We start from the raw sequence: 27,525 nt of genomic DNA on the forward strand, positions 1-27,525 counted from the left end.
AAAATTAATATCCGAAATGAATGTACGCGCAACTTGCAAACAAATGCACTAAATTAGGTAATACTCTTGTTACGTACGCTTTCGTTAGTACAATGTTTCGTTGATTCAAGTTCGCCGTATCAACTAATTTAAAACTTTAAAATAATGGTTATTTTCTTGAGGTAGGGTACAGCGGGAAATTTCCTGTTCAAAATATGGCACAGCCCGACTGGGGTAGTACCTCGACCTTACAGAAGATCACAGCTGTAATAGTTTATTAGTGAAGATAGACAGAGAGAGAGTTACGTTTCGTATATTACTGTCATCATCATCATATCAGCTCACGGACGCCCACTGCTGAGCATAAGCCTCCCCTAATGCTTTCCACGACGATCGGTCCTGCGTAGCACGCATCCAGCGGCCTCCCGCGACCCTGACCAGATCGTCGGTCCACCTCGTGGGGGGCCAGCCAACGCTGCGGCACCCGGTACGTGGTCGCCACTCGAGAACCTTTCCGCCCCATCGGCCATCGGTCCTTCGGGCTATGTGCCCTACCCATTGCCATTTCAACTGTGCGACCCTTCGAGAAATGTCGGTTACCCTGGTTTTCCTATGAATCTCCTCATTTCTTACTCTTACTTTACTTTCTTTATATTACTGTAGGGACAACTAAAGAAGTTTTACTTCAGTCGTGTGGTCTAAAGCACGCTCGTTTTATTATATTATGTCAACTAGCTGACCTGGCGAACTTCGTATCACCTTATTTTTTTCTGAAATATAATAATAACATAATATATCAAAATAAAATATAGCCTATCTTTTAAGTTGGATCGAACTGCACATGGTGTGCGAATTTTATTATAATCGGTTAAGTGGTTTAGGAGTCCATTGAGGACAAACATTGTGACACGAGATTTATATATATTAAGATGTGTTACCTATGTGTTACGCTGCTGACGTGTCAAAAATAAATAAATAAAATAAATAACTAAAAGCTATTTCTCAGACAAAATAACAAATGTTTTTTAAGAATATAATTCATTAAAGTGAGAATGTAGGAGTATTTTAATCTAATACATCAATCTCTCAATTTTTTACAACGCGGCTGTTACAAAGCAACGTGAATAAAATATGAATCATAGACTTAATACACAATGTATGATCTGTCAAATTCTTTGCTATGGTTTTCATTTAGAAAAATAACTACCTAAAGACCTAATAGTGTTGTATTTTCCGGGTTCGTTATGCATATATTTATATGTATGTTTTTCTTCATTGTGTGCTGTTATAGTATTAAAAATCATTGCGCCGATTCAAAAATATTAGAATTTTCGTTAGTAGTCTAAATTTAAAAAAAGAATTGTGTAGTTTAATGAAGCCAAGATTCAAGTGAAATTTTGGTGAATAAAAATATTTAATACACACATCAAAACACAAATACAATGGAACACTTACGTCATGCGACATGCGATAGATGAACGAAAAATATTAGAACGATAAAAAAGAACGACAAAAGTTTCACGTTAAAAACGAGTGTGCTTTAGACCACACGACTGAAGTAAAACTTCTGCACAATAGGCCTGCACTGTGTTTTAGATATACGAAACGTAACTGGCTATGAGAGAAAGAGAGAAAGAAAATGCTTGTTCTGTTCGCTTCACACGATCACACTTTTCGTAACACTAGCCCTCCCCAAGTCAAGCGTGCGTAAAGAAGTTTTACTTCAAAAACAAATTAAAGAAAAAAAACTATATTTCGAAAAACAATGTTTAGAACATTAACCCTCAGCCAGTTATTATTCATCTTTAGTGTTATTATTAAACGATAGAAAATATTGTATGTATTTTAAATGTTTGACTCATTACGAGTCTCGTATAGTCTAGTTTAGTCTACTAGATCACCCTCCCGATTTTACCCATGTTATTGCGACAAAGAGTATCTGCGCAGTTTCGTGCCGATTATTATTCTCTGCATAATCTACATTCGGAATCGCTGGTAACTTGACATCAACTATAACTAATATTTTAAAAACAAATGTAATTTTAATTTGTAATATGATCGTACAAGTTTTTTTAACCTGTCACTCAGCCTGTCTATATTAGGAAAGAATGGTCAGTATGATGATGACTTCAAATCGTAATTGTACTAATGTGAAAACGTTTAGCATCATTAGTCATCAATTCAAGGGCTCTTCAAAGCCCAAACAGAATGTTGGATAATATTGTTATTTTTTAACCGACTTCAAAAAAGGAGGAGGTTACTCGATTCGAAGAACGAATTCGGTCGAATATATATATATTTATGTATGTTCGGGAATAACTTCGTCGTTTATGGACCGATTATGATAATTCTTTTTTAATTGGAAAGGAGATATTCCAAGTGTGGTACTATGATAAGGGAATCAGGATCTGATGATGGGATCCCAGTGAAATCAAGAGAAATCCTCATAAATTGTTGTGACGACTAGTGCGTTTGTTAATTTTTTTCATCTACTTAAGTTGTATTACTTTTCGATGTAAATGAAGTCGGTTTTTTTCGTTTGCGAGCAAACACAATTATATTTATTTAGAGTTCACCAAAGGGGGTTTATTTTATATGTTTTTTATTATATTTGAATGTCTATTCGCGCTAAACGCTTGCAAGTATGAGGTTTTGTTGAAGTATTGTTGCCTCGCGAATATCTCTGGATGCATTAATATTTTTAAAAAATCCAAATGGCAGAATTTAGGCGCCATATTGTATTTGTCATTTTTCTCGTCAATTTTTCTTTTGTTTTGCTGTTTAGAAATATTTGTGACTTAAGCCACCGAAAAAATAGTTTAAACATTATTTTAGAACATACATTTATGTAGTAAATAGTTAAATATACAATTAAAGTAATTTCTTCTAGCATCAATATTGTATCGAAGATACATAACAAACATCTTGGTAAAAAATTACGCGCAATCCCAAAACAGGTTAATGATTGTTTTTACACTAATTACCTACTTCATTAACCTTGACCGAACATTATCTTATTATTTGTTACATATTAACAAGAATAAATTATGACAATCGTTACAACTTATCAGCGAATTAATTTTGATAAAGTAGAACAAAATATTATATCTATCTATTAAACAAAGCTTTGTGATAATGTTTTGCTTACCAAATCTATAAAAAACTAGTCACCGTGTTTGTGCTCTCATTTTTCCGAAATAACTCGGCCGATTTTTTTTTTTTTTTGTTAGGTACGTTAGAGTACATTAAGTATATACCGCTAGTGCATTCGCGAGACAACAACGTCATAACAATAGGTTCATAGTATCTGGGCGTTTTTTTTTGTTGTGTACAACTAGTTAGACAAATAAGCGTACGGCTCACCTAATAAAGTAAGCGATTACCGTAGCTTATAGACGCCTGCAACACCAGAAACATCGCTAGCACCTTGCCGACCCTAACCCCAATCCCCCCAGGAGCTCTGGTCACCTTACTCACCACAAGAACACAACACTGCTTGAAAGCAGTTTTAATTATCTGTAAAGTCGAGGTACTTCCCCAGTTGGGCTGCTCCAGATTTTGAGCAAGATATTTCATGCTGTGCCTAGGTGCCTCAGTTAAATTTCATATATTATTAGTTTGTATAATGTGTTAATTTTTTTGTGACAGCAAGATACCCATTTTAATGTTAATCTAATTACTATTTCAGTATTTACTGTACTGACAATGTTAATAGTTAGTTGGGAGGTAGGATACCAGCAAGATGGTCTGATGTCATCAAGAATACGGTGGGAGGCAGCTTGAACCGTGCAACACATGCTGCTTACGATCGCCTTCAATGGATACGTATCATTCGTGGTCGCAATCCTCATCATTGAGGGAACGAGGAAAAAGAACTGACACCGGCATATAAAAAATAATAAAACCTAATGCGTTTGGTTCTTCGATTTCGTTTTAAATATTACATAGTTTGGAAAATTTTTAGTCATTATTTTATTTATTTTAATTGTTATTATTTTTTATTCACAGTACTATTTATCAGTACAACTTCATATTTATCACACTGAAATACCGGGATGTGGTTTCCTCTACGTTTGCAATAAATATTTGTGTCCGTCGTACAAATGTTTACAGCGTCTCCAAGAATGATTCAGTACCAATATATATAAGTAAGACGTGTGACGTAAAAAGGTGACTTTTATTAGACGTCATGACATGAGACTATAGGCTTAATTGGTTTGGTCACTCCTGAAACTACTTTAGATATATTTTTAACCATCGTAAAAAGGAGGAGGTTCTCAGTCCAACTTCATATTTATCACACTGAAATACCGGGATGTGGTTTCCTTTAAGTTTGCAATAAATATTTGTGTCCGTCGTACAAATGTTTACAGCGTCTCCAAGAATGATTCAGTACCAATATATATAAGTAAGACGTGTGACGTAAAAAGGTGACTTTTATTAGACGTCACGACATGAGACTATAGGCTTAATTGGTTTGGTCACTCCTGAAACTACTTTAGATATATTTTTAACCATCGTAAAAAGGAGGAGGTTCTCAGTTCGAAAGTACTTTTTATTTGTGTTACTTCATAATTTTTTTACTGATTGAAAGCTGCTGCTTATCATGTAGGAATTTAAAGTCCATATATCTCTAATGATGCGTATTTAATTGATTAGTTTTTTGACTTCCTACGTTGTTTTACTTGTCGATGTTACATGAAGTAAGTTTTTTTTGTTTACAAGCATACAAAAATTGTAATTTGTACGATTTTATTTTTGTGTGGGCACATTAGGAATTCTAAATATTTTTTAATATCATATCAAAAATCGACCGTTCCAGCGGGGATCGAACCTGCGTATCCGACTGACCGTGTCGGCGCTCTAGCCAATTAAGCTATGGAACGATGTACCCGTTAGATCGAAATTTTCGATATGATTATTTTTATATTCGGTTTAAGCGAACCGTGGTAGGTAACTGTAGTAGTTTATATTTTAATATAACTTCTTTTTAATATATATAACTTCATTTTAATGAAGTTAAATATGTCTTCATTAAATCAGTTTTAAAAAACCTAATTGAAACGTCAATATACGCTACCTACATTTTATTGAAGTAACTTTCACAAAACACGTTAAATCGTCGTTTTTATATTACTCAAAATAATTTAATTATGCTGTGCGACTACGGCAGTAAAGAATATAGCCATCCCCTCTATTCCTGTGGGTGTCGTAACAGGTGACTAAGGGATAACACAATTCCACTACCACCTTGGGATCTAAAAAGCCGACCGATGGCGGGATAACCATCAAACTGCTGGCTTTGAATTACACAGGCCGAAGACTAGCACAGCAGCGCCCGCAATACCCGCCTGCCCAGTGTGGTGACTGTGGGTAAAACACATGAGTTCGCGCCATTTTTGACGCGAACTTGTAGAGGTCTATGTCCAGCAGTGGACTGCGATAGTCTGATGTGTGTATGTGTGTATTTAATTAAGTATAGAAAATGTGAAGTTACCACCGATTCGAAGTTTCCGTTGGGAAGAAACTCAAAAATTTCTTTTAAAAAAATTACAGTCTATATGAAAAAAATTCTATTAATTAAATCTATAGAAAAAAATATATATAATCTGTAATTATATCATGTCAGCGTTTTCAAACATCTTTGTCATTTATATGTTTTGATTCTTAAAGACTTTTATATAAAGCAAAATTATATGATATGTCAGTCATATGTCGGTATAATAGTAAAAAAATAATAATGTATCAATATTGTATAAATGTTATTATAAGCACTGGCAATATTATAATTACAATATATATATATATATATATATATATATATATATATATTTACTTGATTATCCTTGGTATATAAATGAAAATGTCACACAATGTTAACCGTTTTTTTTTAAATACTTTAATATTATACGTTAAAAAATGGTTTATTGTGTCTGTTTAGTACTAATAACACAGCTCTGAGTTAAATGGTAAAACCCGTGGGTTAGTGCCATAGGTATAATTAATTCTTCCGAGTTTTAAACACATGAATAAATTATGTTTTTTAAAAGATTTATAAAAGATAAAAATACACGAGCGTTAAACCAAGAGATTTTAAAAGAAGTTTTATTAAATATGAATGAATGAATAGGTATGTATTTAAAATTAATGGTTTTTATCAAAGCCAAAATTAACACCGGTGAACTAATGAACAGTTTCTCAGGCCAGAGAAAAACCTACGAATATATATTGATTGACACGAGCGAGATTATTACTTCAATATAACTATGAAGCCCGTAGAAAGAATACCTACTCTGTGACCTTCTATAAAGTTTCGCCAGTTGACTGCTATAAATTTATATCAGAATATTTTCTCAACGAACAATAATATATTTTGGAAGAAATTTTAATTCTTATACGTTCACCAATTCTTGACCGAACTTATTTTCAAATTAATCTTCGAAATATCAACGTATACGTATCCATATCGTTTGAGTAGGTACCGCGTGTACCACAGTCGCTAAGTCGTATTATAGACAGGTTTCATTACGGTTCTTTTTTATTATTTTTAACTTAATAAAAAGTCCCGTCAAATTATCATTCTTGTTTCTGTCATACGAATTTTGATAAATTGCAATGATTACACATAATTTAGTTATAAAATTTATTCATTTTTCTGTAGTGACTAACGACACCGGTCAGGGAAAAACCTCTGCCTTGAGCTTGATATAATAAATAGTAAAACTATCATTACAAAATTGAATGACAAAAGTTAAAAATAATTTTTAGCAACTCAATGATTAATAAGAAAATTCCCATTTTCAACGATATTATTTTTGAGGTTTTAGTGGATATGACATATCATATACTTACAAACAAAAATAAATTGCAGAAATGTGTGTATGTGTATAATTTCTGAACGATTGGATTATTAACTTTTTTTTCTGTTCGTTATTGTCAAAACAATATTTATATGAAAGAAATTAAAAAAAATCGATATGTTCAAAAAAATATGGCGTTACGAAGTTGGAAGAGTCAGCTAGTTTATGTATAAAAAGTTTAGATCTGTTAGGATCGCTTTCCGTGAGTCCTTTAAAAAAAACCACTTTATTTACTGCTGCAAATTAATTGAATTACTGACAACTGTTCTAACACAAAATCAGACTCGAATTGAACTAAATACAATAGTCTGGAAGCGATAGGGTTTATCGCTGACTTTGTATAAATTTCCCAGATAGACATACTGCATAGGTTGCATTTTGTTCATATAATATTTGTTCATAACAGATTGTATCCTCCTCAAACCACACTAGTTTTCGAATATTTGCGACAAAAGTCATTGGTCTTTTTTAATTTATGTAACATTATATCCTTGAAATAGCTGCGCATTTAGACGACCTAAAAATCCCAGTAACTTATACATTTAGTTCACAGTATGAGGAAGTCATAATTTATGGACAAAATTATGATAAATTTGAATAATTTTAATGTACAATATTTTAAAAACCCAGACCAAAATAAAGATTAAATTTTATGGAAAATTGTATGTCTAACGTTTCCACGTGCTTACATTATGTAAGTAACTACCTACTGATGATTTTCTGCCGTTTTTCTTGTCTGTTCTGTTTTAATTATTTTTAGACTGTATTAATAACCCGAGGAATCAAGAAGCAGCTTTCTGCAGTCTTCATAATTAATACATTAAACTAACAAACGAATGAATTTTATATAAAAATCAAAACTAACTTTTAAATATAATAAGAATATACTTTTATATAACTAGGCCGGCAAACAAGGGTACGGCTCACCTGATGGTAAGTGATTACCGAAGCTTATAGACGCCTGCAACATCAAAAGCATCGCAAGCGCGTTGCCGACCCAATCCCCAATCCGCCCCAGGAGCTCTGATCACCTTACTCACCAACAGGAACACAATACTGCTTGGAAACAGTATCATTTAGCTGTGATCTTCTGTAAGTTCGAGGTACTACCCCAGTCGGGCTGCTCCATATTTCGAACAGGAAATTCCTGCTGTGCCCTACTACAATAAAAAAAAATTGTCAATTTGCAAATTAAAATTATATTCGTTATAATTTATTCAATTATGGTTAAATTCAAACTACGACCGATTCGGATTGTAATGAATATTTTTTAATTATTGTTTAACGATTGTTGTATTGGGAGTTAGTTACACAAGATTTATTGATTGATTGTTTCGGCTGTTACATCCCACTGCTGGGCATAGGCCCCTTTCTTGGTGTTAAACGTACAAAAAAATTAAATTACAAAATTTTCTCCTCTGTTATTTTTCAATGACATTGGCGAAGTCACCTTGTCTTGGCAAACGTGAAATCCATTAAATCTAATTTATAATAATGACACATGAATTAATGAAGTTTTTAAAGTGAAATAATTGTGTTTGCCAGCAAACGAAAAAAAAACCGACTTCAATTACATCGACAAATAACTCAACGTAGGTAGACGAAAAAATAGTCAAGTAAATACTCATTATCAAAGATTACTCCAAAAGTTGTAATCAGATCTCGATGAAATTTAAATGTGACCACATGATAAACATCGGCTTTCGATTAAATTAAAAATTATCGGTAAAACCCAGTAAAAAGTTATGCGGATTTTCGAGAGTTTCCCTCGATTTCTCTGGAATCCCATCATCAAAATCTCCTTTCCACCAAAAAATGAATTATCATAATCGGTTCATAAATGACGAAGTTATCGCCGAACATACAATATATATATGAAGTCGGTTAAAAAAAGGCTCATGAGGGTAAAATTTTTACGGATGAAAAGGCAACGTTTTGATGAAACGGCAACGTTTTTGTCGATGGCGCTGGAACGGAAATCTAAAGCTTTAGATTTGTATAAATATAAACGAGATAAAAGTTAGTTTGCCAAAGAAGTTTCACTTCTGACATGTGTACTTTGTACGCACGCAGTTTTGTTCATAACTGTACATAACATATAAATTGTTACAGGATTCACACAACACACATGCTGGAAGCGACACAGATACGGCGTCCAATGAGCCACTGCTTGAGCCAAAGAAAGAACACCCTAAGCCACCACTTGCTGGTAAGCATTAGCAACAAGTGGCCTTCTTTGGTCAGTCATAAATTACATCACATTTTAAGGAAAAAGGTAGGACAAAAAGGTGACATTATTTCCATCAACGTTTTACGTAAGGTGTCAATTGCTGATTGATTGCTAATTGTCAAATATATTTTTCATTATGTCTAATGCGTAAAAAAAAACTTAGTAGCGATAATTAGTAATTACTTATATTTTAAATGACTTTAGTATCGTTTTTTTAACAAAAGCTCTAGAAATGCAACTTTATTAAATTTATCGCGAGTATATTGCTTTTTCTGTTCATATTCAAACAAAACCAATAAAAATTTACAAATAAGAACAATTTGGTAAAAACCCATTGAAAAATTATAAACTGAATTGCTTGAGTTAAACATTAAACTGTTGTATTAAAAACTGTTCTGATATTTTTCTACTATCAGGTCCCGAGATCGATGATCTCGATGGTGAGCATCCGGCGGTTGCTGCTCCATACCCTGGCATCGACGATGGTCTGCTGGAACCGAGCAACAATAACAACAAACCAGACACACATAATGGAGGTATATACTATTTCTGCCATATAGAATTATTCATTAATACCAGTTCACGCTTGCATGCCTGGTACATATTCATTGTGTACCTACAAGAACTTTATAAGATAACTATACATATAATAAAATGATAGGAAAGTCAAAACTGTACATTGAATATTTTTTTTTAAAGAATACTTGGGGTGTGATCTACTATCGATACCGAAGCCAAAAATATAGTTTTTAGAATTTTTGTCTGTTTGTCTGTATGTATGTCTGGGATAAACTCAAAAAGTACTGCATGCATTTATTTCAAATTTGGCACGAATATTATTAAGAAATCGGGTCAACATATAGGCTACATATTATCACGCTATCACCTACGGGGAACGAGCAGTGAACCTTTATTTCTTCAACGCATTCTGTAACAACGTGTAATCTAACGACGCATATTTGAATGTTGTTGTTATTATGTTAATAACCATGTCATAAGCTAGCTTGACACCAATAAAGACATTCTGTAGTATATTTAGTATAAGCATTGCACCCGTGCGAAGCCGGTGCGGGTCGCTAGTAAGATATATATAAGGAAATAAACACCTCAAACTCAACAGGGGACTTCAAGTAGGGTAAGGTGTTCAAAAACATAGATAATACAAACGCCCAGACTACTACAAACATCTGTACGGCCTCCATCATCCACAGCAATCTATCGATCGCAAGCGCATCAGTCCGATGCTATGACCATACGTCGACGAGTTGTAATGATGTTTGTATGATTTAAAGATCCAAATAAAATTACTAAAATTACTTATTAATGTCAATACTCGTCAGAGTTCTTTCCGAAATGTTCAGGATTTTGTAAGAAAACGATGAATTGAGCTGTTATTTTATTTGACGCCGCGTTGGCCCAACGGTTACAGCCATGGATTGTACCTGTTGCGCTTGGCGGTTGCGGGTTCGATCCCCGCACATGACAAACATTTATATTGGCCATACAGGTGTTTGCCGTGGTCTGAGTGTTTGTGCAGTCCTTGTGGGTCTCCCCACCGTGACTCGGAGAGCACGTTAAGCTGTCGGTCCCGGTTGTTATCGTGTACACCTAATAGCGATCGTTACTCATAGTAGGGAATATATCCGCCATCCCGCATTGGAGCAGCGTGGTGGATTAAGCTCTGATCCTTCTCCTACATGGGGAAAGAGGCCTATGCCCAAAAGTGGGATATTACAGGCTGAAGCGTATTTATTTATTTATTTATTATTAAAAGGCAAAGGGCTTATACATGGGTTTTTTTTTGTCTTTTTTGGGCATTTGTCTGTATGTGTTTTATGTGTTTCCGCGCCCATAAACGAGTTCCCTATTCTACTAAATCCTATTTAGTATCAAGGGTCAATTTTGCACCATATTTCTATTTATTGTAATGGTTAGAACTTGAAAACTCAGGCCAGCTAGGTCTTATTTTATCGTTTGCCATCTAGTAACATTTAGTGTTTCTATAAATACATTTATAATAAATATGTTACAATATACAGTTGCACACATTAATGCAAATAGGTTATCATAGAGGATGTGGTCAATGGTATTGATAAAATTTTGTTCTTGACCATAAAAATGATAACATTTTATGGTAACTTCCAATCATGATATATAGGTACATACATATAACATACACACACGATCGTCTGTTTCTACGGTGAGCAAGTTAATAAGTGTTATAGGTACAAGCCGAATGACTAAAATAGATATTTTACGATAAATACATGTAAACAATACATATTTATATATGTATCATAACCAGAAACGAGGCGAGAATCGAACCCACAAACCCCGGAGAAAAAAGCACTGCAAACTGCTCCAACGGGCTAGTCAAATTTGCTATTATTATTGTACTTTCCTCAAGTCCTCTTGAATATTTAAGTACCTATAGCATCGGTTACTAGAAAATCTTAAAATTCAAGTGGGTAAATTTCAAAGTAGGTGTGGAGACCCTGTGGATGGTCGGGCAATCAATAGAGAAAACTTCGTCAAATACCAAATAATTAATATTTTTATTTATAAGTAAAATGATATATATCGTAGATGTATAGTATTTTTAGTATCACATACACTTAGTTATCCTTAATCAAATAAAAAATACATTCGTGAGGTAGTAATAAACTTATCTATTCTTATCTAAACAAATTATCATTATGAAGATTTCTTCTAATTTTTGAATAAATACTCGACTAAAATACTGAATAAATGTGTTTGCTTGCAAATGAAAAAAATACGATTTCAATTACATGGACCAGTAAGACAACGTAGGTGGACATAAAACTAGTCAAGTAAATGCGCATTATTAAAGATACATAACTTGGTCAAATTCAAATGGGATGGTTGATGATTTGAAATTCGATGACACACAACGCCTTTCGATTAAAAAATAATTGTGTTTGCTCGCAAACGAAATAATTGTTTTTGCTTGCAAACGAAATAAAACCGACTTCAATTACATCGACGAGTAATACAACGCAGATCGACGAAAAAATAGTCAAGTAACTACGCGTTATCAAAGATTACTCAAAAAGTAGTTATCAGATCTCGATAAAGTTTATATGTGACCACATGATAAACATCAGCTTTCGATTAAATTAAAAATTATTAAAATCGGTGCAAGTGGTGGTGGTTGTGGAGAAACCTTCTCCTACATGGAGTAAAACGTCTATGCCCAGCTGTTGGATCTTACAGGCTGAATTGTACTTATACGTCTATATGAAAATAGAGTTGAACTTTAATTTACCCTAACCTGTTAAAATTTCTAATTATTATTTAATTGTTGTAAGGCGAGGAGCACTCGGTCGGCAGTTCTCACGAGACGCACCCGACCCGAGACGACGCTGCCGGCACTGAAGACGGTAAATGGCCCTGGCCGTCTAACGACGAGACGGACTATCCTTACGGTGATTGGACGATGCATCTTACAATCACATGCGCAGGACTATATCATACACTCATACAGCAATTACTTACCCAAATACAACTACGTTAAAATCGTATAAATACACAATTAACAAACAATTGCACAACTTTTTTGGCCGTGTTCAAATTGAGGTTGTAATCATCTTTGCTATCTTGGCACTAGTGAAAGCCATTAAATCTAAATTCTATCTACATATTACAAATGCACAAATTCTTAATTTTACAAACATCAGAGTTAGACATAGGCCTCCTTAAGTTGTTGACATAATAAGTACAGTGCGATAGCCGTAGGAGCGGACAATAGTAGGCAACGCTTTTCTTTATTTAAATGCTCGTGATTAGTTTAATTGGAGGACTTTTTATTGGAATATGGCCACAAGCTAGTAGCTGACGATCGTTGAGCCATATTAATACACTATGATTTCGTTTGTCAAATAACAAACAAAGTAAAAACGAATGCAAACAAGTATTAAAATTTGTAATTAAATTTCTGTTCAACATAATACATACACGTGTGTAGATCCTGCGCATGATCATTAAATATATCGGCTATGAAAACTCAAATTACATTAAGAGAAAATATGACACCATTTTCCTACTGGTATAGCATTAGTATATAACTCATTATTCCTTTTCCTAAAGTCGGGTAGACGGTCACTTACGTTCTTGCATTTTTATTGTTCGCATGCTGCATGCCTTGTTACGTTTAAGGAAGCAAATATTTATAATACAATCGATATAAAGCTAGAAACAAACTATGAAGTGAAAATTAAGTGTCAAAATAGAAACTGATTAAACATTTAATTTTTTGTTCTTTTGTTTCTTTATATAACAACAACAGCTCTGGTGTAGTGGTGCGTGTGCCATGTACGCGTCTAAACACCAGTCACAGAGTACATTGTAACTGTAGACACCAGTGTTTGGGGGTTCGATTTCCGCTCGGGGTGGTTTTCGACCCCAAACTGCGTGCCTGCGAATTGAGGGGAAAAACCATAAAGTAAAAAATTATTACTAACTGGCGAACAACTCTCCAGTTAGAAACTTGCTTAAGAATTGCGTATGGAAAAAAGTCTGTTCCTCGTAGAATTTGTTCCGTTCATTGTAATTTAAAGGCATGTCTAACTGTTAACGTGCTTACGAAATGAGTTATGCGAAATAAATTTATCAAAGTTGCTCGCCTATTTAGACAAAGTCAAATTTAAAAATGGACTTTTTTCACGCGGGTCGTGATCTATTTCGCCTACATAACCCTCGATTTCAAGAAACGTAGTTAAAGGTTGAACATTCTGTATATGTATATTTTAGTAATTTCGCTTAGTTTGTTTCTAGCTTTATACGAATGACACATATTGTTTGGTATGTACGATAAGTCTCTAATAGTGAATAGTAACAACAGAAATAATACCTATAACAAACAATGTCTATATAAAAATTAATTGATAGAGATCTGTCGTGCTCACGTCGAGGATAATCAACTGGATAAATTACAATCAATAAAGACTGGAATGGTGGTTTAAGATGTCAATTTTCAATTTTTTATCTGCGAATTTTATTTGCGTATGGCCTATACCTGTATTATTATGCCATAAATATAGTAGAACTTGATGCTGAAAAGAATAACATACTATAAACTTTTATCCGTTAGGTACCGTAATCTTTCGAATAGTTTTAACGGTATCCGACCCTTAATATACAAAAACCTGACTCCGATAGTCAAAAAAAGATTTGATGGTTTTCTGCCAAACTGTTTAATTTCATTTCTTCAACGACATATTAATACAAACGTAAGCAATGTAGATGAAATCGCGGGTACAAACTAGTTCTCCACGTATTTATTTTACTTGACAAAACAATGATTAATTAATATGGGTTCCTTAATTAACAGCATGAATATGCCCGGTATAATCTTTAACATAATTATTATTCAATAATTATGGATTTTGGCGACATAACGGATTATGCTTTATGGTGAAAAATTGGCGCGGTTTTTTCTGTTGTTATTTTATCTGTTCAAAGAATGTGCACAAATAATAACAGAGTAACGGTACTTTTTTTAACTATTTAGTATAATATAATATATCTGTTGTTTCGTATTTTATTATTATACATTTTTTATATCAATTAAATGTTTTTAAGCACCATAATTAGGAAAAAAAAATATAATATAATATACAATTATATTTTCTCACAATTTCATTAATATTTATTACATGTTCGTTGAAAGTTAACGACCTATAGTAATTACAAATAAAAAGAAGTGTATGAATAATTTTTTATACACATTGTATTATTTTGTCAATGAATACTCATTATTTTGAAACGTAACAATATTAACTTCATTGGTTTATTTAAAATATAATTTATTATAATTAAATTATCATTATGTATAAAACATGTATAATTCTATTATTTTTATTAAGTACCTACTTATAATAATTTATTCAGGACAATAATTTATTAATCAAATAAATATGGTCACATCAATATTTTCTGCGGTAATGTTAATATTTTAATTTAATATATTAACTACAGATCTCAATGGACTCGGACCGAGGTTCGGGATCGACGATCGGCCCGTGTCCCCGATGATGCCTGGGGTAAGAAATCTAATATTACTATTTGACAAATATGTAAATTTCCATGAATGTTTGTCAATTACAGCTGAACATGTGAGCGAAACTGTTGAGTTTGGTGCAGTCTAAAATAGCACAAAAATTAATTTCTGGAATATTGTGTTGAATGCATAGTTCCCGTGGCCATTTATACACCCTGCTGTAAATCCCAAATAAAAAACGATGATTTGTATGGGAAGTTATTATAAACTATTGTGTGTTTGAAATAGGGATCCCAAAATTTTCATACAATTTTTATCTGTTTTTATCTGTGATATCTGAATCTAGATAGATCTATCTGGAATCCAGATAGCCCGGATAAAAACAGATAAAAATTATATGCCTACAATTTTTTTGAAGTCGGTTAATAAAAGTATATTAAAGTACAAGAAAAAAAAATTATCTTAATTTAATTTTATAAATTTTTATTCGCAGTCGATTCCGGATGTGAACACGTACCAACAGAAAAAGAATCTCGCACAAGGGATGATGGACCTCGCGCTGCTGTCCGCAAACGCCAACCAACTGCGCTACGTTCTGGAATCATCCACCACACACCCCTACTACTACCCCAGTCTTACCTTCATATCGCTCAGTATCGTATTTCAGGTAAAATATAAAAATACTTACGGCCTGTTTCTGTATAAAAATACTCAGGACCTGTCGTATTACTCTTTTTCACCACCGAATTCCATTTTATTTATTAGATGTTTTTATTCGCAATCAATTAATCTAAACGTTTTAGTTTATTAATTGAGGAGAAACAGATCCTAATGGCCCATTCTATCTCCTGCTGTTAAAGTCTAATCATAACTTATTTGTAAGATAAATTTTATCCACAACCGGTGAATCAGCCCCTAGTATAATAAATGTATTTTAATGAATGTTCGGACACTTAGTGTAAGGAAAATGTATTAAAGATTACTAAAAAAATTCTCATAAAAATCTTACGTTTCTGTAGTTTAAAAAGTTAAGGTGACGATATTACCAAATGAGTACGGGATGAGATGATGAAATAAACAAGTTAATAGAACTGGTGATCAACGACCTTACTGGTGATTCAATTCTTTTCATTGTTAACTAGCGACCCACCATGCATTGCATTGTGCATTGAAGAAATAAAGGTTCACTGCTCGTTCCCCGTAGGTGATAGCGTGATAATATGTAGCCTATATGTTGACCCGACTTCTTAATAATATTTGTGCCAAATTTGAAGTAAACACATGCAGTACTTTTTGAGTTTATCCCGGACATACATACAAACAAACAGACAAAAATTCTAAAAACTATATTTTTGGCTTCGGTGTCGACTGTAGATACACCCCAAGTATTCTTTTAAAAAAATATTCAATGTACAGTTTTGACTTTCCTACCATTTTATTATATGTATAGATTACGTCCCTAATATAATTACATAAAATCGTATACAACGGTCACAAATTATAAAAAAAAAAATCGTTTTTTTTTTTCAGATCGCAGTGGGCGTAGGCTTAATTATGAACAGCCGCTACAACGTTAAAGATGATAAGGATATCTGCAAGGCTGATAAAATCAACAACATGACTGTACTGGGGATCTTCCTCATCACAATTGTAAATGTCTTCATCACCTCCTTCAGCGTTGCCACGCCGACCACTATAAGTAACATGGGAAACGCAATACAACAGGCTGGATAGTATTAAATATTCGTTTTTCGTAAAAAAATGGAAATAATGTTCGAATAATCTACATAAAATATAAAGGATGAAAATGTTAAACTTAAAAAGAACGCCGATTTTAATTTTAGTGACAAAAAGTCATGTTAAAATTGCGGGAATTCCCAGCCGGCAAATTAAACAACTATGGCGCCTATTCGTGTCACTTTGTCAATATAAATGTTTTAGTTATACAATTTTTATTTAACTTGATAATTGATAAAAAAACGCCGACCCTGAATTCTCGCTCCATTCTGAAAAACGACTCTATATTTATTTAAGACAAATGGTCGAAGTAAATCGTTCATCACTCTTTTAAACTGCTGTAAACGGGTACTTAGATAAAAAAAAAACAATTTAAAATGAATCTATATTCAATATTAAGATATATTTTTTTGTATATAATTTTTCTAGCGGATAATATTTTAGCTTTAGTACTTTTTGATGCTGTGATCAATATTTATGAGAGAATTAACCACTTTTTTTAATTTTTACTATCCATACGATATAAAAAGTTGTTTTTACAACTTATTCAACATTTACTGGTCAATTTTTTATTATTGTTGTATTTTTTTTTATGTTGTCATAATATATTATTGTAGGAATTGTGGGTTTCTAACGTATTTTTTGCGTAATTACTGAGAACTGGTTCAAGACTATTTTGCTATTTTACTCGATTTGAAGCAACAATATTATATATAATACTTTTCCTGTTTTTATTTCAAACGGGTCACAATTATAAATCCGAATTCGGTTATGGAATTCACTACCGCTTGAAGCGAGACGTGCAAAACCTCTTGCGTCATTTGAAAATATAATAAAAAAATAGTATCTTACTCGATAGCTTTGTTTCAATATTTGTTTAGGTATTTGTCTGTTTGAGCTTATAACTCATAACTATACCTATATTCTGATGTGTACGTGCGTATATTACATTTGTGTTGCGAACACGCCTACTGTTTTGTGAATTTCCTCTACTAAGGTTGCATGGAAGAAATTGCTTCTTTAGCAATGGGGCGCCTCTTGTGCATTTCTCTTGTAAATCTTGTTACTCTGTATCTGTAATATTTTTTGGTGTACAATAAAGAGTACTTTTATTGTTTTATAATTATAGTATTACTGATTACAGACTAATAAAGTTTACTGTAACATTTTATAGAATACTAGCTGACCCGGCGAACTTCGTATCGCCTAACAGTGACTTTTAAGTATTATCACAAATATTTTGTATGGGAGTATAGAAAAGTGTTGTTTTTAGACTTTTTCAGGAAATTAAATTTTTTTTTTTTAGTATTTTTCTCTCCGTAAGAACCATCCTCGTACTTCAAGGAATATTTAAAAAAAGAATTAGCGAAATCAGTCCAACCGTTCTCGAGTTTTGCGCTTAGCAACACATTCAGCGACTCATTTTTATATTATAGATAATATGAATTAATTATATAAAAACCTGTTACCAGATATATTATGTAAGACTATTTACTTTTTAATTTATCAGATAATTATCAATTTAAATTACCACTCATTTAAAATACGTAATTTTCCCGTAACATAGTCAAAGAAAATGATTCAAGGTTTACAGTTAATATATAAGACTAAACAAAAAAATTTACTTCCTCAAGATAAATAGAAAGTTTTGTCATTTGTTTTCATTTTTAGAAGACAGTCTTCGATATATTTTTTGTACATTGTTAAAAGCTATAAATATCAAAGAATAACAGCATAGACTCAACCAAACGCTCAATTTTCGTATTACTTTGGACTTACGTCCTTTCGCATTTATCATTAGTAATTAAGTTTCATGTACTCCTAGAATCTCTTAAGGATCTATTTTTGCTGTATTTTGTAAAAATATTAAATTTTTTTGTACATAGTGTATACATTGTTTTTTTTTTCATATATATTTTGTTGCCCCTAAGCAAATCTGTAAGGTATAACATAATACCTCAATAATTGTGTTTTCTCGCAAACGAAAAAAAAACGACTTCAACTCCATCGACAAGTACTACAAACGTAAGTAGACGAAAGAAATTAACAAACGCACTAGTCGTTACCGCAATTTTCGAGGGTTTTCCTCGATTTCTCTGGGATTCCATCATCAGATCCTGGTTTCCTTATCACGGTATCGCCCATGGGGTAACTCCTTTCCAACATAAAAATAATTATCAAAATCTTAAATTAAAAAAATGAAAATAAATAAATAAAAAATTTTTATTTGTAATTGTATATTATTAAAATCATCGACGACTTCGAAAATGCGACGATCGATGTGCTAAGGTATCGCTCATGTTGCACTGCACTACTTTTCTCGCTATTCGCTTATGACGTCATTTGTGTCGTCTATGCTTGACAACGGCGTGTAGTGAACGGATTAATGACTACGCGCTAGGGATGCGCCAGATTTGAGATATCAGATTTATTATGGCGATTTGATTGATTTTAATTGATTTGATTATATTTTCATTTGTTATTTATATATTAGCTGATGATAGTTTTATGTTTTTTACCTTTTGTTTTATTCAAATATCAAAATTTTTATAAAAGATATGACACGTTTGAGTTGAGTTTTAAATAGCTTAAAAAACATCTATATTCTATTTTTTTGGAATAGTCCTAAATAGTAAAGAAATATGGCGTACTTCCGACCAAAGACAATAGATTAATATTGTAAGTCTCTCTTTGCTCCATGATTGTAAGTATAGTAAAGTGACACAAAGAGCAAATGAATGAACAATATTAATAAGCCATAGATGAATATAAAATTCATTTTATGTTCAAATATTTAACATTAACATATGCTAAAATTGTTTCGAAACGTACTATTATATTGAATATTTTTGCTAAGAATTAGTAGAGGAACAGAATTACGAAAAAAAAAAATAATAATAATCGAACGAGCGATATACGAATCGAGCATAAAAGGCAACAAATTTATATTTCCTTTATGTGAAATGGTCGGTAAAAAAAGACGTCAAAAATAAAATTTACAACAAAATAATGCCGCCTGTATCTAAAAAAAAAAGTCGACCCTATTAATATTATTGTCACATTATTTGTATTTACTATGAATAAAAAACCTTGCGCCGGCGACACACCCTCTCTAATATCTAAAAAAAGGACTAATAACATTGTTCTCCATGATGCCTCATTGTGTAATCCTGTCTCAAAAAAATTTCCTGTGAACTACAGTGAACTTTTATGCCATTGCTATACTTTAATTTTATATGGGATAACGTTAAAAATTCTCAGGGTCAAATTGATATTCAGAAATATTCATAATATAAAATAAAAACCTTTACAATGAAAACTTTACCATAAAAGATTGACATTTGCAATATTTTGAAAGGATTTTTTTTGCGCTCAACATAAAAAAAAGAAAAAAATCAATTAATAACAAAAAACAAATTAATAACAAATCGCTTTACGGTAACATTATTTAACAAATTATAATTCGTGAAAATTTAAAATATAAGTAAAGAACGTGGCCTTTTTTATTGCTCATGCTGTTCATTTACTTATATATCCCTTTTCGCCTTTTAAAAAAATATATTGAAATGTCATATTCAAATTTCAAAAATATTAGTTATCTGTACTCTCGGAATTCGTATTTTAGTAGTTTTTGTGTTTAAAATGATAAATTGATATTTGTTTTTAGTGAAATAAATAGTAAATGGAGTTTTACAAATGTCCGTAAGCTAATGTGTTGTGAAAGTGAGTGATAAATGCGGAAAAAACGTGAATTACGATTGACAGGGGTTTGTTTACCAAATAACTCTTCCAAAAAAAACGAAATAAGTATTTAAGTATAACATTTTGACTAACCCGTTAGCGCAGTTTGTCACTACAAACCCTGCTTTCTGCTCCGGGGGTTGTGGGTTCGATTTCCATCCCGAGTAATATTTATTTATTATAGTGTAATATATATTTATTTATAAGTTTATAAAAAAATGTAGCTATACCAGTCAGCTGTTATCTATATATAACACAAGCTTTAAGTTACTTACTTTAAGAACAGATGAACGTGTGTGTATGTTGTAAATATTTATTTATTAATGTAGCTCTAAAAAGACTTGTTTTTTATACTCAAAAGTTGCATGGATATTCTTTTTTCAGAAATGTTGAATTGAAAATACTAGAAATATTTTATTGAATGTTTTTGTGGTCTGGGTTTTTTGTCGCCTATAGACGTCGTTGGCGCACAGTACTCGCAAGCCCTTGTCAAGTATACGTGACTATGGCGTTCAAAAGGTTTATGTAACCAGATTTCGATGATTTTTAACTTAATCGAAAGCCGATGTTTATGATGTGGTCACATTTAAATTTACAACTTTTGGAGTAATCTTTGATAACACGTATTTACTTGGCTATTTATTCGTCTACCTACGTTGTATTACTTGATGTAATTGAAGTCGGTTTTTTCGTTTGCCAGCAAACACAATTATTGAGTTCAGTGACATCAAAACAAACTAAAAAATGATGTCATCAAAATATTTTACAATTAATTTCTTTGACGCCGCGTTGGCGCACCGGTCACAGCACTGTTTGGCTGTTGCGTGTTCAATCCTCACACATGACAAACATTTGTATTGGCCATACAGATGTTTGCCATGGTCTGGGTGTTTGTGCAGCTCTTGTGAGTTTCCCCAGCGTGCCTCGGAGAGCACGTTAAGCAATCTGTCTCGGTTGTTATCATGTACACCTGTTACCAGCGGTAGTTACTCACTCGTTTATCTATCTCTATCTTTTAGATATAAGAACTATAAAACATTAAAAGATCATAGCAATTACTTCAAATAGGTATCATTAAATAAAAAACATGTTTAGAATCCAAATGTATTCAATACAAAACAAATCTATTAAAATTGTCAAGAGCCAATTTTAAAATATCTTATTCATAATAGTTTTTAATGGAGGATAAGTCGCGGTGACCGAAAATTTCTAGCTATTTTTCAAAAAAAAAAAAAAAAACTTGAAGACGACACTTCGACAGTACAAACAAAAAATGTTTAAGAACAATAAAGATATAAGATAAATAATTGCTTTAAATAATAACACTAGCTTCATGCTGCTGTAAACAAATACTTGGCAAACACTTCACTACCGAATCAATTATATTAAAAAGGTTTGTAGAAGTAGGAAGGGTTGCTCGAAAGGCGGTTATGGTTAAGATTACTCTTAACGTTGATGTTAAAGAAAATTTAAACTTCAATTATAAGACCATCTTAAATTGACGGTAATAAAGTAATGTTAGTAATTTAAAATTATCTCCCACGTAATACTGACATGAAAAACCGGGAAATGTGCAACATTATTCTTTGTGCAACGCTATACTTCACTTTACAACACAGTATTAATCGCAGTAAATAACCTTATTTACAACTTTAACCGACTGGACGAACAACCCGCCATTATTCTTCAAAAATTATTTTATAAAAATTGATTATACAAATAAAACTACTTTTGTGTAATTGCGATTTTTTCATGACATTTAAATTGAAACAGAGATCATCAAATCCCATATAAATATATATTAAAATCATACTTAAACGTAGAAAGGAATTTATTTCGGAATATAAAGGAAATAGCTTGATTTTCATTACTCTAATTTCAAAGCGTTTTAATTACAATACTACGGATTATTGGTTTTATATCTATATTAAAAATTACATAATTAAAAAGACGATTTTACGATTTTCAAACGAATTTCATGTAATTAGAAATGTAATTTTTCAAGAAATTCATTTGAAGGTAGGTGAAATAAGGCAGTAACTGCCCCTAACTTGTAATGATATATAATTTTCAGCGCACGGGGTCAGTAATCTAAATATTAAGACATGTTTCGCATTTTATTATAACCTGAGATTAGGTTGAGAATGTTTAAAGATCAATTGAGCGAGTGATTAATTTTATAACCTATTAAGACAGTTTTTGGGAAACATAGTTATACAAATAAAAGTTCGATAGCAACTTTATCATACATATAAAGTGACAACATTGTGTTGTATTCCATATATACCTTACATTACATATGAATAAAACGAAATCATTTAATTAAAAATCACAATTATTTTCAATACGAATAAATAAATAATGTATTGAATTTTGATAAGCAGACATAGTAAAAGTAATAAATAAAAAGTTTTTAGTACGCAGACGATAATATTGCGAAACACGCATGTGATAGAACTGTGGACGAGTTTGTAAAGTTGTGGATACGTTTTGAGAGATTGTGGGGGTTTTGAGGATATTGTGGGGGTGTTAGATGGCGTCGATGTCAACGTCGATATCGCCGTCATCATCTTGCTGTGGTTTGGGAGGAGCGGGCGTTGTGACTGCCTTGATGGGCGTCGCTTTAGCGCGGTCGTCGTACTCGATCTGAAATTGTTAATTAACAGAATCAATATAGACCAATATTAATGCCCGGTTCCGAATATATATATATAGTGTTCGAATATATAGTGTTCTAAATTCACAGTCCGTGATTCTTTCAATATCGGTCCCTGTATATTTGTATGTTACACCTGAGTTGCTGCTGCTGATTATGGTAGATAAAAGATATAAAAATAAATGTTAAAATATAAATATATTTGCTAATAATTAATTGCTATTATGAGCTCACGAACGCGCTGTACGATGATGATATGTGAACGTGAACTGATGTATTTAGCCAATGAATCGTGCAACTAACGTAAACTGCTGATCGGGCGATATGTATGTGCGGCTGAACCGTACAATATTATTATATACAGGAAACTTGGTAGCTATGATATAACTTCAGTTTTAAATTGTTATAAAAACAGAATAAGAAATAACTGTAAATCGTTTTTTTGAACTAAAACTTTTTCACGCACTTGACTTGGGGAGTAAGCTGGTGAATGCGTGACGAGAGCGTTACGAAAAGTGTGATCGGGCGGGGCGAACGGAAGGTGAGAGGGAGATAAAGTTAGTGAAGATAGAAAGAGAGCTACGTTTCGTAAGTTTTACTTCGGTCGTGAAGTTTTTTTTCCTTTAAATGTCACTAAAGATCCCGATAAAATACTAAGACTGTAAATTACCTCAATGTCTTCTTCACTGCTATCGTCCTCTTCATCGGCCTGCTGTAGCCAATCAAGGAAGGGTTGAGCCCGACGCAGTACATCGGCCACCACTTCTTTAGACGCGTACTTGCGAGACGGCTTGCTTGCCCACTCCAACACTGTCTTTTCCTCTACTATGTCTAGGTCGTACAACAACTGTGGACATGAGTAATGTTTGGTCAGTCAAAATTAAACATTACTTTATTCATGTAGGCTTCAAATGTCATTTTGAATCATCATTATTTTAAATATTTTAATAAAAATTCGTTTGCAATAAAAAAATTATAGTTAATATGATCAGGCCGAAGACGGGCAGTAGCCTCTTCGGTGCGACAAGGCCAGGTCTGTGGTCACCAACCCGCCTGCCCAGCGTGGTGACTATACACACATGAGTTCACGCCATTTTTGGCGCGAGTGAGGCCTATGTCCAGCAGTGGACTGCGATAGGCTGATGTGTGTATGTGTGTGCACCACAGATTCGGAATGTACATTACGTAGAGAATAATCTGTAGAAACTCCACAGTAATTCTTTAATAACACTTGTAGTTTATTAAATCTGGTCGTCATTTTGTGTTTTTCTTTTAATCTTTTTGGTCCTTAGGTCTTTGAGGCACACGGCGAGCGCGGTGAGCGCGTGCAGCGCGGCGCGCGCCAGGTCGACACAGGGAGCGCAGTGCACGCGTGTCTCGAGCCCGGCACGTCGCGTCACGTCACCTTGAGCACGGCGGGCACGCGCGGCAGCAGCGCGGGCGCGGTGGCGGCGAGCGCGGTGAGCGCGTGCAGCGCGGCGCGCGCCAGGTCGACACAGGGAGCGCAGTGCACGCGTGTCTCGAGCCCGGCACGTCGCGTCACGTCACCTTGAGCACGGCGGGCACGCGCGGCAGCAGCGCGGGCGCGGTGGCGGCGAGCGCGGTGAGCGCGTGCAGCGCGGCGCGCGCCAGGTCGACACAGGGAGCGCAGTGCACGCGTGTCTCGAGCCCGGCACGTCGCGTCACGTCACCTTGAGCACGGCGGGCACGCGCGGCAGCAGCGCGGGCGCGGTGGCGGCGAGCGCGGTGAGCGCGTGCAGCGCGGCGCGCGCCAGGTCGACACAGGGAGCGCAGTGCACGCGTGTCTCGAGCCCGGCACGTCGCGTCACGTCACCTTGAGCACGGCGGGCACGCGCGGCAGCAGCGCGGGCGCGGTGGCGGCGAGCGCGGTGAGCGCGTGCAGCGCGGCGCGCGCCAGGTCGACACAGGGAGCGCAGTGCACGCGTGTCTCGAGCCGGCACGTCGCGTCACGTCACCTTGAGCACGGCGGGCACGCGCGGCAGCAGCGCGGGCGCGGTGGCGGCGAGCGCGGTGAGCGCGTGCAGCGCGGCGCGCGGCGCCCGCGGGTCGGCGCGCGCCAGGCGCAGCAGCAGCGCGCGGTGCCGCTTCACGTCCGCGGCCAGGCTGCCGGCGCCCACCAGCACCTCGAAGGCCACCAGCAGCGCCTTCGACTTCACCTCCAGCCTGGATTTACATTGGCTCGTGTTAGTCCTTTAGCTGGCGGAGGATTGGGATACTACCGAGGACCTTACAGGAGATCACGGCTAAATAATACTGTTATAAGCAGTGTTGGGTAAGCCCTACAGAGCGACATTATGACATCAGGGCTAATATACGAGTGCCATCGAGCTCTGACGAAGGTAAGTGAAACGAACACCATTACCCTTCAATGGATAAAGGGACACAGTGGATCGCGAGGCAATGACGCGGCCGACCGACTGGCGAGGAATGGATCGGAGATGAGGGTACACGGACCCGAACCCATTCTGCCTCTGCCATTCGGATGGCTGCGCAGCCAGCTGCGACACAACACCAAGGTAATGCACCAAGAATATTGGACAAACCTAACTACCTGCAGGCAGACCAAGGAAGCTCTTCAGACGATCAACCCAGGATTGTCCCGCAAACTTCGCGGTTATGGAAGAGCCCAGCTCCGACTACTGGTCGGGGCGCTTACGGGACATGCCTTGCTTAACAAGCACTTACACAATCTAGGTGTTACAGACAGCCCCCTGTGCAGAGCGTGCCTGGAGGCAGAGGAAACGGCCTCACATATCCTGCTGGAATGCGGTGGTGTGGCGAACTACAGGGCACTACACCTTGGGACACCGAGGTTGCTCCAGGAAGTCGTCGGCAACGTGAAGGGTCTGCTAGGCTTCCTCAAGGAGCTTGGCTGGCACGAATAGTGCCCACCAGCCGATCACGCAAAAAAGGCGCATCAAGACGTCGAGTTGCGGAAAATAGCCCGTGTACAACATACAACATACATACAAGCAGTGTTGGGTTCCTGCTGATGAGTGAGGTGACCCGAGCTTCCGGGTGGAATTGGGGATAGAATCGACAACACCCTTGCGATGCTTGTGGTGATGCAGACATCTATACCGCTACTGTGATCGCTTACCATCTTACCATCAGGTGAGCTGTACGCTTGTTAGGCGACCTAGTTATATAAAAACAAGTTCAAACTCCGACTAAGGAGGCGACGGTCTAACGGATGCGTCAAGTTGAGCGGTCCCGCTTCACGTGGTTGTAAGGTACGTTATTGAGCGAAACACTAGATGCCGTGAAACTGCTTTGATTTTATTTTTATGTCAAATAGGCAGGCATTTGACCACAATCTCACCTGATGTATGTGACGATGCGGTCGAAGGTGGAGCATGCTTGCTTAATAACAGCCTATTCACTCTGGCCTTGAAGGTACCCAGATTGTATCGTTCGGGAAACACAGACGAAACACGCGACATGCTTCGATTTCGAAATATAACCTCTAAGTTTAGCAAGCCGCTTACGCTACGCTCATGTACCCTTAGTTTGAATAGTAATAGTTTCACGGTGAGTAAGGTAGCTAGAACTACAGAGTAAGATCAGCCTTAAATCTGCATTTCAATTGCAAAACTCCCTTATCTCCTATACGTCTATAGGCTACGGTATCCGGTATCATAAAGCAGACCATGTTATTACATTTGCTATCCTAATAGTATACAAAAATATAAAACTTGCAGAGAACAAAGAGAAATATACAAGTAGGATTTTTTTACTAGTTGTGTACCAGATATCTAAAATTGATCAAACATAAATAAATGATTAATAATAGAATAATAACAGTACCTGTCCGCTTCATGCAAGATTTCACTAATAGCCTTTGCACCCTCAACGTCTCCAGCGTCCGAGCGTTGCTTCAGGAAGGAATAAAACAAGTCCATACGCTGCTTCTCATTTTTCTCACTATCCTCCGAGAGAGTCATGCTTTTTGCTCCCTCCGTCAAATCTAAAGACAAAATAAAAAATTTACACATTTTAGAATTAGCGATATACTAAAAATGGAATATATAATGCTTCTAGTATCCTTGGTCATATTAACTAATATAGTGGTCAAACACAATCTCTGGATCTTTGAACTTCTAAAGAGGCCAGGTTTTGTTACAAGATGACATATTTGAAGAGAGGTATATTATTTAGTTCAGAACAATGGAAGTGACATGATCACTGTGACGAAACCTTCTTCTTTCAATCTATACCAATATTATAAAGCTTTTTGTTTGAACAGCCTAATCTCAAGAACTGCTGGTCTGGATTAATTTTT

At 35.0% G+C, this 27,525-nt stretch overlaps 2 protein-coding genes across 2 annotated transcripts in view; one reads left to right on the forward strand and one right to left on the reverse strand.

The window, feature by feature from the left end:
- LOC123661056 (ninjurin-A) overlaps positions 1–17,945 on the forward strand; it is a 29,042-nt gene extending 11,097 nt beyond the window's left edge. Inside the window, exons 2-7 of the mRNA XM_045596067.1 lie at positions 8,952–9,048; positions 9,486–9,605; positions 12,399–12,515; positions 15,067–15,131; positions 15,582–15,755; positions 16,619–17,945. Of these exons, the coding sequence (XP_045452023.1) occupies positions 8,952–9,048; positions 9,486–9,605; positions 12,399–12,515; positions 15,067–15,131; positions 15,582–15,755; positions 16,619–16,822 (777 nt within the window). The 3' untranslated portion in view covers positions 16,823–17,945. The remainder of the gene's footprint in view (positions 1–8,951; positions 9,049–9,485; positions 9,606–12,398; positions 12,516–15,066; positions 15,132–15,581; positions 15,756–16,618) is intronic.
- A 3,711-nt stretch (positions 17,946–21,656) lies between these two features.
- Positions 21,657–27,525, reverse strand: part of LOC123660806 (eukaryotic translation initiation factor 5) — a 41,054-nt gene continuing 35,185 nt past the window's right edge. The window contains exons 10-13 of the mRNA XM_045595840.1: positions 27,051–27,210; positions 25,199–25,406; positions 23,893–24,069; positions 21,657–23,212 (exon numbers count right to left, since the gene is read on the reverse strand). Of these exons, the coding sequence (XP_045451796.1) occupies positions 23,096–23,212; positions 23,893–24,069; positions 25,199–25,406; positions 27,051–27,210 (662 nt within the window). The 3' untranslated portion in view covers positions 21,657–23,095. The remainder of the gene's footprint in view (positions 23,213–23,892; positions 24,070–25,198; positions 25,407–27,050; positions 27,211–27,525) is intronic.

The sequence above is a fragment of the Melitaea cinxia genome, chromosome 16 (assembly GCF_905220565.1).
Source record: "Melitaea cinxia chromosome 16, ilMelCinx1.1, whole genome shotgun sequence".
NCBI lineage: Eukaryota > Metazoa > Arthropoda > Insecta > Lepidoptera > Nymphalidae > Melitaea > Melitaea cinxia.